The sequence below is a fragment of the Acipenser ruthenus genome, chromosome 55 (assembly GCF_902713425.1).
Source record: "Acipenser ruthenus chromosome 55, fAciRut3.2 maternal haplotype, whole genome shotgun sequence".
NCBI lineage: Eukaryota > Metazoa > Chordata > Actinopteri > Acipenseriformes > Acipenseridae > Acipenser > Acipenser ruthenus.
Genome location: NC_081243.1, coordinates 1761926 through 1776009, shown reverse-complemented (window position 1 = coordinate 1776009; position 14084 = coordinate 1761926). Strand labels below are relative to the sequence as shown.

Below are 14084 nucleotides of genomic sequence, written 5' to 3'. Positions count from 1 at the left end.
GATGCGCTCGAAAATGTCGTTGACGAACGAGTTCATGATACCCATCGCTTTGGAAGAGATGCCGGTGTCGGGGTGGACCTGCTTCAGCACTTTGTACACGTAGATCGCGTAGCTCTCCTTCCTGGTCTTTCTGCGCTTCTTTCCTCCCTTAGGCTGGGTCTTCGCAACAGCCTTCTTGGAGCCTTTCTTCGGCGCGGGTGCAGCTTTCGGTTCTGGCATTTTCTTTCTCCGATAGTTTCAAAGACGAATGAGAAACCAGCCCCAGACCGCTGAATTTATAGAGGGTGTATGCAAATTAAAACCGGAAAATCATGAACCAATCAACGCGGTCAACGTAAAATGTATGTGAACCAATCAACGCGGTTTACGGGGAAGGGGGCGTTAAGAGGTGGACTGATTTTTTTTTTTTGGCGCAGTTTAGGATTACAGGATACGAATATGGCGCCTTTTCTTTTATTTATTTTAGTTATTGTGAGTATTTGAATTGTTTTTACAAATACATTGTTTTCCATTCAACTGAGGTACTTCATCCAAAACATCCTGATTTTTTATATATATATATATATATATATATATAATTTATCAGTTACTGACATTTGTGTACATACAAAATCATAAAGGTAGCTTTCCTTTTTAAATAACATTGTGTGTATAATACTACATAGAAAATATAGAATTTAAAGAGTTTTGCTTTGATAACACCTTAACGGTCAACAACTAGTTTTGTTGATGGAATCAGATATTTTAAGTAAGGTGATTGGCTCTTAAAAGAGCCTTTGTTGTTTAAAGTAGTTTCGTGAACCGAGTTCCAGTTTATGCGCGTTCCCCTCGGATGCGGCGGGCCAGCTGGATGTCTTTGGGCATGATGGTGACTCTCTTGGCGTGAATGGCACACAGGTTGGTGTCCTCAAAGAGCCCGACCAGGTAAGCCTCGCTAGCCTCCTGCAGCGCCATGACAGCGGAGCTCTGGAAGCGCAGGTCGGTCTTGAAATCCTGAGCGATTTCGCGGACCAGCCGCTGGAAGGGCAGCTTGCGGATCAGCAGCTCGGTGGATTTCTGATAGCGGCGGATCTCCCGGAGAGCCACAGTCCCGGGCCTGTAACGGTGAGGTTTCTTCACGCCGCCGGTAGCAGGGGCGCTCTTTCGGGCAGCCTTGGTAGCGAGCTGCTTCCTGGGCGCCTTTCCTCCGGTAGACTTACGAGCGGTTTGCTTGGTTCGTGCCATCTTTACCTGCTTTCAGTCAGTGACTGTGCGGACTAAAGGTCTGTTTAAATGACGGAAAGCCGGTGCTTCAGGCTTTATAGCAGCTGCTGGATTGCCCTAATTGGATCAAACTCACGAGGCACAAAGTCGTTTTTCATTGGTCATTTTCTAAATACTCTATCGTGATTGGATCATTTGAAGTTGGCGCTTCTTTCTTTGTTTTAACGTCTTTCACTGCTGTTCATCAGGAATAAAAACTCAACTATTTCCGTCCTTTTTGCTCGTTAAAAGGGCTTGCATTTTTTTTTCTTTTTAAATATCGATGTGAGAATTATTAATTTAACATGTTATTGTTTGGGATGTAATTTAATTAAACTGATGGCTCTACAATTTCACTGTGAACAAAACTCACGGCACAACAGATCGCCGTTACTGGGTGAAACATACGGTCTATTTTAAACAATTCAAATTTAGATTCACAGAATAGCTTAATCTGTGTAGCGACTTTCAGGGAGACGCGGAGCAAACATTGCGCTTTAGTTGTACATAACGCAGGCTTAATTCGGCAGTTAACTCCTTGTGAATGATTACATTAATCAATTACATCTAAAACTACCGCTAATCTGAAAACGCCAAATCTTTCTGATCAATTTTTGTTTCAAATTGCAATACTAAACATGTGTACAGGTTGATAAATGCATTACTGACACGTTCAGCGGCGTGAGAACAAGGACTTCAGCTTTCTATTGAAGTGGTGGGTGGCTCTTAAAAGAGCCTTTGGGTTTGTAAAGTCTAAACGCGGGTCAGTCGGGCTGGTTTACTTGCTCTTAGCGGGCTTCTCGGTTTTCTTGGGCAGCAGCACGGCCTGGATGTTGGGCAGCACTCCGCCCTGAGCGATGGTGACGCCTCCCATCAGCTTGTTGAGCTCCTCGTCGTTGCGGACAGCGAGCTGCAGGTGACGCGGGATGATTCTGGTTTTCTTGTTGTCCCGGGCGGCGTTCCCGGCGAGCTCCAGGATTTCAGCAGTCAGGTACTCGAGCACAGCGGCCAGATAGACCGGGGCTCCAGCGCCGACACGCTGAGCGTAGTTTCCCTTCCGCAGCAGCCTGTGGACACGGCCGACTGGGAACTGCAGTCCTGCCCTGGAAGAGCGAGTCTTAGCCTTGGCTCTCGCCTTTCCGCTAGTCTTTCCTCTACCAGACATTGTAATGTATTCTTGATAATACAACAATACAAATAAAACATGCAAAGCGACTGGTATTTATTTATACACTCCATATCGTTCTGATTGGTTCAAAGGTAATGTAGTTGCGTAGCCTATCACAACCCATTAGGCGCACGATTGGTCTACAATTAAAAAAAAATGTGTGCCGTTGATTACGTTGTTTGTTGAAACCAACGATCTAAAACACGAAAGCATATATTTGAAGAATATATTTATATTTATATTAGTGGACAATGCAGGAACTCGGTATGTTTATAAAACAATTGCTTTTTTTACTACTGGGAATTATCGTTTGCTTTTTTTCAGAAAGATGTGTCGGCTCTGAGGAGCCTTTGAGTTCATTGTAATTGGGGGTAATACTTCGCTTGTTTAAAAAAAAAAAAAAAACATTATATTTTATTTAGTTAAACAGTAAATTATTTTTTGAAGATGTCTGGTCGTGGAAAGGGGGGCAAATGTGCCAATGTAGTAAAATCTATTAACAAGAACTAAAATAAACAAAAGAAAAAGGCGCCACCTTCGTAGCCTGTAATCCTTAAAAAAAAAAAAAAAAAAAAAAAAAAAAAATCTGCAAAATCACCGCCTTCTAAACCACGCCCTCTCTAAGGCCCAATCCCCGTGAACCGCGTTGATTGGTTCACAGTAGAAATCTTTCCAGCTAAATGATTATCCGGTTTTAATTTGCATACACGCTCTATAAATTCAGGTGTCTGGGGCTGGCTGCTCATTTGTCTGAAACTATCAAAGAAAGAAAATGCCAGAACCGAAAGCTGCACCCGCGCCGAAGAAAGGCTCCAAGAAGGCTGTTGCCAAAACCCAGCCTAAGGGAGGAAAGAAGCGCAGAAAGACCAGGAAGGAGAGCTACGCGATCTACGTGTACAAAGTGCTGAAGCAGGTCCACCCCGACACCGGCATCTCTTCCAAGGCGATGGGCATCATGAACTCGTTCGTCAACGACATTTTCGAGCGCATCGCCGGCGAGTCGTCCCGCCTGGCTCACTACAACAAGCGCTCCACCATCACTTCCCGGGAGATCCAGACAGCCGTGCGCCTCCTGCTGCCCGGAGAGCTGGCCAAGCACGCCGTGTCTGAGGGCACCAAGGCCGTCACCAAGTACACCAGCTCCAAGTAAACCGAGACCGTCCCCGCTCCGTCCTTACAACAACACAAAGGCTCTTCTAAGAGCCACCCAAAATATCAAACAAAGAGTTTGACTTCTGTTGCCTGCTGTTTAATTTTAATGTATACAAAGGTACGTCTTTATTTGACTGTTCAATTTGAGCAACACGGTTTTTGCTCCAGTACTGTTAGACCTCGTCAGTGTCCGAGGGAGTTTTACAATGATGGAAGCAATTTGATTTCAAAGTAACGTTTATTATAAATAAAATAGCGTCATACTTTTCCAAAATGTGTTAATTGAACTGCGAGCTTTTGAAGCTCTGAAATACGTCTGCGTTTGTTTTGATCTTTGTTTATTTTTGGGGGGGTTTGTGTTTTAAATTACATTCAGTCTGTCACTGCGGGGTGGACAAACACAAACAAATAAATGGTCTCAAGTATATTATTCATCAATTGTATTTGCCATTATAATGCTGAGTGCTTGTGTAAACCAACATTTCTAACGTGTATTTATGAATACAGGCATTTCAGCTGATAAATCTAAAGATGGTAGGGTACTGTACACTTAACGCACACTCAAAAACAGAAAATTATTCAGAATTTTTGCTAGTTAAGCTTTAATGGGTCATTTTAAAAACAATACAGTGAGAAATACAGACATGATGAATTTATTAATAAAATCGGTTAAAACATTACTGCGCATTACCTTTAAGTTCAGGGCAGTGATAGTCGGATGTAGTCGCCACTAGAGGGTGATAAAGCGCTCACTCACACACAATTCTACCCAATTTCTCATCCTTGACCTTTATTATTATTTTTTTTTAATGCGGAAAATAAAAAACATTCTAAAGTAATTTACAAAAATTTAGTAAAACAAAATACAGCTGCAACTTCAGTCCACGCCACATCATATGTGACTTACACCTAACCCCTACATTTAACCCCTAAACCTATCCTCTACCCCACCCTTACCCCTAACCTCTAAACATAACCCCTACCCCTAAGCTTAACTGTTGCATAGCAAAGTAATTATTACTATTATTTTAACACCAACTCTTATTTCAACAGTTTCTTTTGCACACTCTACCGGTCTCTAGTTTTCACCTATATTTAATGAATACATTAATAATTTTCTATTTTTAGAGTGTGTGACTTAAGTCTACCATAACCAAATGGTAGTGCTTGGTTTAATCACTGACAAGAGAACAAAATAAATCAATGAAAATTACCCTTGAGGTAGGTTGTGAACTGTGCATTATAAGTACAATAGGACATTGATTTAACATCTCATCCACAAGATGGAGCACAAGTAAGTTGAGTGACTTGCACAGGGTCACACAGTGAGCCAGTCAGTGGCAGAATGGGATTTGAACCTGTGACATTCTGGTATATATATATATATATATATATATATATATATATATATATATATATATATATATATACAGTGCCTTGCAAAAGTATTCAGACCCCTGACCAATTCTCTCATATTACTGAATTACAAATGGTACATTGAAATTTTGTTCTGTTTGATATTTGATTTTTAAACACTGAAACTCAAAATCAATTATTGTAAGGTGACATTGGTTTTATGTTGGGAAATATTTTTAAGAAAAATAAAAAACTGAAATATCTTGCTCGCATAAGTATTCAACCCCTGTGCTGTGGAAGCTCCCAGTTTACACCGATGAAACAAATTGCCCTAACGAGGACACAATTACCTTACCATTGGCCTCCACCTGTGAACCATTAAAGTTGCTGTCACATTTTCTGGATAAAAACCCCACTGTTGAAGAATCATTGGTCAGGCTGTGAATCTGAAGGAAAATGAAGACAAAAGAGCATTCTACAGAAGTTAGAGATAAAGTAATACAAATGCATAGATTAGGGAAAGGGTACAAAATAATATCCAGGTGTTTGGATATCCCAGTGAGCACAGTTGGATCAATAATCAGGAAGTGGAAGCTGCATCACACCACCCAGGTACTGCCAAGAAAAGGCCGTCCCTCAAAACTCAGCGCTCAAACAAGGAGACTTGTGAGAGAAGCCACAGAGAGGCCAACAATCACTTTGAAGGAGCTACAGAGTTCAGTGGCTGGGAGTGGAGGAATGGTGCACCAGTCAACAATATCAAGAGCTCTGCATAACACTGGCCTGTATGGGAGGCTGGCAAGAAAGAAGCTGTTACTCAAACAGTACCATCTGAAAGCACGTCTGGAGTTTGCCAGAAAGCATGAGAGTGACCCAGCTGCGTGGGAAAAGGTTTTGTGGTCAGATGAGACCAAGATAGGAGTGTTTTGGCCAAAACTCAAAGCGCTATGTGTGGTGCAAACCTAACACTGCCCATGCCTCAAGAGACACCATCCCTACAGTGAAGTATGGTGGTGGCAGCATCATGATGTGGGGATGCTTCTCATCAGCAGGGACTGGGCATCTTATATATCCCCAAGACCCCCCTGTTTAGACTGAACTTGTAGATCTCTTGATCCACCCCTACTATGCACTGGACTCGTCTGACCTCAGCACCACGTTACTGGATCCTCCGCTAATGTATTATTGCACTACTAGGTCACTGTAGATATAACTTGCTGTAATCCTAACTTGTTGCATCCTAGTTCATATTGTATTTTAGTATCATTATTATTTGCACTTACTGTAAACTACACTATCTAAATATGAAGCTTGCATTATAATCCCGCACTGCCCTGTAACACCTGCAAGTCACCTTGGATAAAGGAGTCTGCCAAATAAATAGTCATCCTGGATTCCTGCTCCAATAAACACTTGCACTGTACTCTTCTACTATTATGGCTTCCGGTAGACTTCTTCCGATATCATTTTGAAGCTTCTTTGATTACATGTTAAATAAAATCTGTAAATTATGTTTAATTTACAGATTTTATGTTTTCATAACAGCTTATTAAATTGGGCTACATTTATTTTATTTACAACTACTCATAAGCAAAATTGAGAAAGGCAGTTCTACCCAATAAAGTTATCAATCCAGAAAGTTTGATGTAAAAAGTTTTATTGCAAACAGGTTTCCTAACTTGAAATATGTCAACATTTCAACATTTTTAAATGGGTCATTGTATGTAAATATAATGTGTAAATAAAAAATAATGTAATTGTATGTATAAATAATGTGATATTGTGATGTATGTATAAGTAATGTGATGGATAAGGGTGTCTGCTAAGAAATAAATAATAATAAACAGATCGCCGTTACTGGGTGAAAAATACTGTCTATTTTAAACAATTCAAATTTAGATTCACAGAATAGCTTAATCTGTGTAGTGACTTTCAGGGAGACGCGGAGCAAACATTGCGCTTTAGTTGTACATAACGCAGGTTTAATTCCGCAGCTAACTCCTTGTGAATGATTACATTAATCAATTACATCCAATACTACCGCTAATCTGAAAACGCCAAATCTTTCTGATCAATTTTTGTTTCAAATTGCAATACAAAACATGTGTACAGGTTGATAAATGCATTACTGACACGTTCAGCGGCGTGAGAACAAGGACTTCAGCTTTCTATTGAAGTGGTGGGTGGCTCTTAAAAGAGCCTTTGGGTTTGTGAAGTCTAAACGCGGGTCAGTCGGGCTGGTTTACTTGCTCTTAGCGGGCTTCTCGGTTTTCTTGGGCAGCAGCACGGCCTGGATGTTGGGCAGCACTCCGCCCTGAGCGATGGTGACGCCTCCCATCAGCTTGTTGAGCTCCTCGTCGTTGCGGACAGCGAGCTGCAGGTGACGCGGGATGATTCTGGTTTTCTTGTTGTCCCGGGCGGCGTTCCCGGCGAGCTCCAGGATTTCAGCAGTCAGGTACTCGAGCACGGCGGCCAGATAGACCGGGGCTCCAGCGCCGACACGCTGAGCGTAGTTTCCCTTCCGCAGCAGCCTGTGGACACGGCCGACTGGGAACTGCAGTCCTGCCCTGGAAGAGCGAGTCTTAGCCTTTGCTCTCGCCTTTCCGCTAGTCTTTCCTCTACCAGACATTGTAATGTATTCTTGATAATACAACAGTACAAATAAAACATGCAAAGCGACTGGTATTTATTTATACACTCCATATCGTTCTGATTGGTTCAAAGTAATGTAGTTGCGTAGCCTATCACAACCCACTAGGCGCACGATTGGTCTACAATTTTAAAAAAAAATGTGTGCCGTTGATTACGTTGTTTGTCCAAAGCAACGATCACGTGGCTGTTTTGTTATCTGTAATGCTAATCTAAAAGACGAAAGCATTCTCAAATAGTATTTTATTTTCCCCACTTGAAGAATATATTTATATTTATATTAGTGGACAATGCAGGAACTCGGTATGTTTATAAAACAATTGCTTTTTTTACTACTGGGAATTATCGTTTGCTTTTTTTCAGAAAGATGTGTCGGCTCTGAGGAGCCTTTGAGTTCATTGTAATAGGGGGTAATACTTAGTCGTAGCATTGTGCAAAAACAAACCCAAACACTCCCTAAATTTAAAAAACGAGTCGGCAATGAAGTGGTTAAAATGACAATCTCAAACAGACGAGTCTGCGCACTGAGGGCGTGTCTGGTGAAACGGCGCGCAATGCTGGGACGGGCTTTTCAAACAGGTCCGCTTTATGCGTCTATACATCATCGCTGTTTAAAAAAAAAAAAAAAAAAATCATTATTTTATTTGGTTAAACAGTAAATTATTTTTTGAAGATGTCTGGTCGTGGAAAGGGAGGTAAAGGACTCGGTAAAGGAGGCGCTAAGCGTCATCGCAAAGTGCTCCGTGATAACATCCAGGGCATCACCAAGCCCGCTATCCGCCGCCTGGCTCGCCGCGGAGGAGTGAAGCGAATCTCCGGGCTGATCTATGAAGAGACCCGCGGGGTGCTGAAGGTGTTCCTGGAGAATGTGATCCGGGATGCCGTCACCTACACTGAGCACGCCAAGAGAAAGACCGTCACCGCTATGGATGTGGTGTACGCTCTGAAGCGCCAGGGTCGCACTCTGTACGGATTCGGAGGGTAGAGATTTGGACACAAGAACACGAACACAAAGGCTCTTTTAAGAGCCGCCCACCCTTTCATTTGAGGAGCTTTGAATTATAAAATAAACTACCTATAGGAAACCAATAATGTCTGTTAAACAGAGACTGAATTGAGTGTGGCGCAAACCTAACACTGCCCATGCCTCAAGAGACACCATCCCTACAGTGAAGTATGGTGGTGGCAGCATCATGCTGTGGGGATGCATCTAATCAGCAGGGACTGGGCATCTTATATATCCCCAAGACCCCCCTGTTTAGACTGCACTTGTAGATCTCTTGATCCACCCCTCCTACTATGCACTGGACTTGTCTGACCTCAGCACCAATTTACTGGATCCTCCGCTAATGTATTATTGCACTACTAGGTCACTGTAGATATAACTTGCAGTAATCCTATCTTGTTGCATCCTAGTTCATATTGTATTTTAGTATCATTATTATTTGCACTTACTGTAAAATACACTATCTAAATATGAAGCTTGCATTATAATCCCGCACTGCCCTGTAACACCTGCAAGTCACCTTGGATAAAGGAGTCTGCCAAATAAATAGTCATCCTGGATTCCTGCTCCAATAAACACTTGCACTGTACTGTACTACAATTATGGCTTCCGATAGACTTCTTGCGATATCATTTTGAAGCTTCTTTGATTACATGTTAAATAAAATCTGTAAATTATGTTTAATTTACAGATTTTATGTTTTCATAACAGCTTATTAAATTGGGCTACATTTATTTTATTTACAACTACTCATAAGCAAAATTGAGAAAGGCAGTTCTACCCAATAAAGTTATCAATCCAGAAAGTTTGATGTAAAAAGTTTTATTGCAAACAGGTTTCCTAACTTGAAATCTGTCAACATTTCATTCTAAGCTCATAACATCTCTATTTGATTTGGCCTTTCCCTAGCAAGCAAATCGTGGCTCTTTTAGCTTGCTGTATATTTCTGTAAAGCGCCCTCTGATGCTAGCACACGAAGGATGCTCTAAAAAAACGAAGTCCGTTTGGTATTACAGTATTTTAAAAGTCCTCACCATGACCACCTCTGACTCCGGCATGCCGTCAGCGACACGGCTGGATGTGGAGTTGACGAGGTACCCGGCGGTACATGAGAACATTACAAACGAGAGGAGGCCATTCAGCCCATCTTGCTCTTTTTGTTAGTAGCTTATTGATCCCAGAATCTCATCAAGCAGCTGCTCAAATTTGTATTTGAAATAGAGTGGTGTGATTATTGTAACCTTTATCGTACATATCATTTCTAATTTAACAAAACATGTTCTCCATGACCTTTTTAATTCATAACAATATTAACTTATGAATGTGAAGACTCGAGAGTGCAATCATTCTCACTTCACTGTGCATTAGTGCTGATCTGTGATGCATCATTTCAGACAAATGTGTGTCAAATCGGCGCGCAAGGAATAAGGTTATGCTGCGCAAAGGGTTGGTTTGCGAGGGAAGGAAAACAATGACATCATCATAATAATCACAACAAACAAGAAAAATGTCTTTTTTCTCTTATATTGTCATGTGCTATCTATATTATTACTGGTAATATCGAGGATATGAATTGATATTTTTTTAGAGCTAGATTACTGTTTAGAACACGTTGAACACATCTTAGGTGCAAATGATTTTAATGCATTTGATCATCTATAATAGAGCACTAAAAAAAAAAAACACAGCTATGTAACAAGTCTTGTTATCTGCATCACACTGACCACTGCATCTGTATTCTAATCATGGTGCAATGACCATCAGGCTGTTTATTTTATTTTCCAAACAATGTTATTTAGAAGATGAGATTGTGATGTCATGTGCAGACAGACAGTTTTTCACTCTTCATTCTATCAGGGCTGGAGCTAATGCTGGGACTGCAGCCTCTGTGTGCGATGATCCAACATGCAGAAACAGTAGCTCTGAAGCATTGCAACATACAGCTCACATGCTGTGCCATTAATGCCATAGTTGAATAATAAGCATCTTATATTTCTGAAAAACAAACATGTGAATAAATGTTATCAATGTTTCCCATAGGATTCCCCATTAACCCTACACGGTGTTAATGGGTTGCTTTAAATCACTTTAAGTGTAGCTAATATTATGTGCTATAAATGCACAGAATATAGAGAATAATGCATGGGGTAGTGTGTGACAAATGATCCGGTATTACTTGTTGTAATCCTCACTTCATTACGCAAAAGATGAATCCAACATGAATATCAAATCACGACTGGATATCGTTTCATAATGGTAAAAATACAATTGATAAATTATATAATTAAAACACTATTTATTTGTTGTTTGTGGTCATATCCACCCCTAAATGAAGCTGAACTTAGTTTAAAACGCATTAGGAAAAAAAAAAAGCCGCCAAAAGTAAAAAAGGGTTAAAAGAAAGTCACCAAATTCAAACTTTTTTCAGAGCTTCAAAAAGTCGTTAATATTATAAACGTAAACTACAAATATTCAAATTTACCTAAAAATAAAATTAAAAGCATGATGCTTATTTCCTATTCTTAAAAAAGGAAAAAAAAATCTACATCGTCATTAAAGTGTTTTTAACATATTTATATATAAAAAAACAAAGTGATTTGCAAGCTGAAATAAAGACGTACCTCTGCATACATTTCAACTGCGGCGAACAGAAGTCAAACTCTTTGTTTGATATTTTGAGTGGCTCTTAGAAGAGCCTTTGTGTTGTTGTAAGGACGGAGCGGGGACGGTCTCGGTTTACTTGGAGCTGGTGTACTTGGTGACGGCCTTGGTGCCCTCAGACACGGCGTGCTTGGCCAGCTCTCCGGGCAGCAGGAGGCGCACGGCTGTCTGGATCTCCCGGGAAGTGATGGTGGAGCGCTTGTTGTAGTGAGCCAGGCGGGACGACTCGCCGGCGATGCGCTCGAAAATGTCGTTGACGAACGAGTTCATGATGCCCATCGCCTTGGAAGAGATGCCGGTGTCGGGGTGGACCTGCTTCAGCACTTTGTACACGTAGATCGCGTAGCTCTCCTTCCTGGTCTTTCTGCGCTTCTTTCCTCCCTTAGGCTGGGTCTTGGCAACAGCCTTCTTGGAGCCTTTCTTCGGCGCGGGTGCAGCTTTCGGTTCTGGCATTTTCTTTCTCCGATAGTTTCAAAGACGAATGAGAAACCAGCCCCAGACCGCTGAATTTATAGAGCGTGTATGCAAATTAAAACCGGAAAATCATGAACCAATCAACGCGGTCAACGTAAAATGTATGTGAACCAATCAACGCGGTTTACGGGGAAGGGGGCGTTAAGAGGTGGACTGATTTTTTTTTTTTGGCGCAGTTTAGGATTACAGGATACGAATATGGCGCCTTTTCTTTTATTTATTTTAGTTATTGTGAGTATTTGAATTGTTTTTACAAATACATTGTTTTCCATTCAACTGAGGTACTTCATCCAAAACATCCTGATTTTATATATATATATATATATATATATATATATAATTTATCAGTTACTGACATTTGTGTACATACAAAATCATAAAGGTAGTTTTCCTTTTTAAATAACATTGTGTGTATAATACTACATAGAAAATATAGAATTTAAAGAGTTTTGCTTTGATAACACCTTAACGGTCAACAACTAGTTTTGTTGATGGAATCAGATATTTTAAGTAAGGTGATTGGCTCTTAAAAGAGCCTTTGTTGTTTAAAGTAGTTTCGTGAACCGAGTTCCAGTTTATGCGCGTTCCCCTCGGATGCGGCGGGCCAGCTGGATGTCTTTGGGCATGATGGTGACTCTCTTGGCGTGAATGGCACACAGGTTGGTGTCCTCAAAGAGCCCGACCAGGTAAGCCTCGCTAGCCTCCTGCAGCGCCATGACAGCGGAGCTCTGGAAGCGCAGGTCGGTCTTGAAATCCTGAGCGATTTCGCGGACCAGCCGCTGGAAGGGCAGCTTGCGGATCAGCAGCTCGGTGGATTTCTGATAGCGGCGGATCTCCCGGAGAGCCACAGTCCCGGGCCTGTAACGGTGAGGTTTCTTCACGCCGCCGGTAGCAGGGGCGCTCTTTCGGGCAGCCTTGGTAGCGAGCTGCTTCCTGGGCGCCTTTCCTCCGGTAGACTTACGAGCGGTTTGCTTGGTTCTTGCCATCTTTACCTGCTTTCAGTCAGTGACTGTGCGGACTAAAGGTCTGTTTAAATGACGGAAAGCCGGTGCTTCAGGCTTTATAGCAGCTGCTGGATTGTCCTGATTGGATCAAACTCACGAGGCACAAAGTCGTTTTTCATTGGTCATTTTCTAAATACTCTATCGTGATTGGATCATTTGAAGTTGGCGCTTCTTTCTTTGTTTTAACGTCTTTCACTGCTGTTCATCAGGAATAAAAACTCAACTATTTCCGTCCTTTTTGCTCGTTAAAAGTGCTTGCATTTTTTTTCTTTTTAAATATCGATGTGAGAATTATTAATTTAACATGTTATTGTTTGGGATGTAATTTAATTAAACTGATGGCTCTACAATTTCACTGTGAACAAAACTCACGGCACAACAGATCGCCGTTACTGGGTGAAACATACGGTCTATTTTAAACAATTCAAATTTAGATTCACAGAATAGCTTAATGAATCTGTGTAGCGACTTTCAGGGAGACGCGGAGCAAACATTGCGCTTTAGTTGTACATAACGCAGGCTTAATTCGTCAGCTAACTTCTTTTGAATGATTACATTAATCAATTACATCCAATACTACCGCTAATCTGAAAACGCCAACATTTTTCGCATCAATTTTTGTTTCAAATTGCAACACAACATGTGTACAGGTTGATAAATGCATTACTGACACGTTCAGCGGCGTGAGAACAAGGACTTCAGCTTTCTATTGAAGTGGTGGGTGGCTCTTAAAAGAGCCTTTGGGTTTGTGAAGTCTAAACGCGGGTCAGTCGGGCTGGTTTACTTGCTCTTAGCGGGCTTCTCGGTTTTCTTGGGCAGCAGCACGGCCTGGATGTTGGGCAGCACTCCGCCCTGAGCGATGGTGACGCCTCCCATCAGCTTGTTGAGCTCCTCGTCGTTGCGGACAGCGAGCTGCAGGTGACGCGGGATGATTCTGGTTTTCTTGTTGTCCCGGGCGGCGTTCCCGGCGAGCTCCAGGATTTCAGCAGTCAGGTACTCGAGCACGGCGGCCAGATAGACCGGGGCTCCAGCGCCGACACGCTGAGCGTAGTTTCCCTTCCGCAGCAGCCTGTGGACACGGCCGACTGGGAACTGCAGTCCTGCCCTGGAAGAGCGAGTCTTAGCCTTTGCTCTCGCCTTTCCGCTAGTCTTTCCTCTACCAGACATTGTAATGTATTCTTGATAATACAACAGTACAAATAAAACATGCAAAGCGACCGGTATTTATTTATACACTCCATATCGTTCTGATTGGTTCAAAGGTAATGTAGTTGCGTAGCCTATCACAACCCATTAGGCGCACGATTGGTCTACAATTAAAAAAAAAAAAATGTGTGCCGTTGATTACGTTATTTGTCCAAAGCAACGATCA

The 14084-nt window shown here is 41.8% G+C and overlaps 4 protein-coding genes across 4 annotated transcripts; all 4 read right to left on the bottom strand.

Moving 5' to 3' along the window:
• Window positions 1–601: 601 nt before the first annotated feature.
• Window positions 602–1274, bottom strand: LOC131723379 (histone H3). The gene has a single exon (XM_059017078.1). It carries the CDS (start codon window positions 1222–1224, stop codon window positions 814–816), a length of 411 nt encoding a protein of 136 aa, XP_058873061.1. The 5' UTR covers window positions 1225–1274; the 3' UTR covers window positions 602–813.
• Window positions 1275–1961: 687 nt separating this feature from the next.
• On the bottom strand, window positions 1962–2437 carry LOC131723380 (histone H2A-like). The gene has a single exon (XM_059017079.1). The coding sequence runs from the start codon at window positions 2405–2407 to the stop codon at window positions 2021–2023; it is 387 nt and encodes a 128-aa protein (XP_058873062.1). The 5' UTR covers window positions 2408–2437; the 3' UTR covers window positions 1962–2020.
• A 4663-nt stretch (window positions 2438–7100) lies between these two features.
• Window positions 7101–13923, bottom strand: LOC117401708 (histone H2AX-like). The gene is made up of 3 exons (XM_059017080.1): window positions 13497–13923; window positions 10416–10423; window positions 7101–7558 (listed from the first exon to the last, which is right to left on the bottom strand). The coding sequence occupies exons 1-3, from the start codon at window positions 13877–13879 to the stop codon at window positions 7161–7163; spliced, it is 789 nt and encodes a 262-aa protein (XP_058873063.1). The 5' UTR covers window positions 13880–13923; the 3' UTR covers window positions 7101–7160.
• Window positions 12094–12757, bottom strand: LOC117967558 (histone H3). The gene has a single exon (XM_059017077.1). The coding sequence runs from the start codon at window positions 12692–12694 to the stop codon at window positions 12284–12286; it is 411 nt and encodes a 136-aa protein (XP_058873060.1). The 5' UTR covers window positions 12695–12757; the 3' UTR covers window positions 12094–12283.
• Window positions 13924–14084: the final 161 nt, after the last annotated feature.

Coding starts and splice junctions, on each gene's coding strand:
- LOC131723379 (XM_059017078.1), bottom strand. CDS start 1,224: ATGGCACGAACCAAGCAAACCGCTCGTAAGTCTACCGGAGGAAAGGCG.
- LOC131723380 (XM_059017079.1), bottom strand. CDS start 2,407: ATGTCTGGTAGAGGAAAGACTAGCGGAAAGGCGAGAGCCAAGGCTAAG.
- LOC117967558 (XM_059017077.1), bottom strand. CDS start 12,694: ATGGCAAGAACCAAGCAAACCGCTCGTAAGTCTACCGGAGGAAAGGCG.
- LOC117401708 (XM_059017080.1), bottom strand. CDS start 13,879: ATGTCTGGTAGAGGAAAGACTAGCGGAAAGGCGAGAGCAAAGGCTAAG.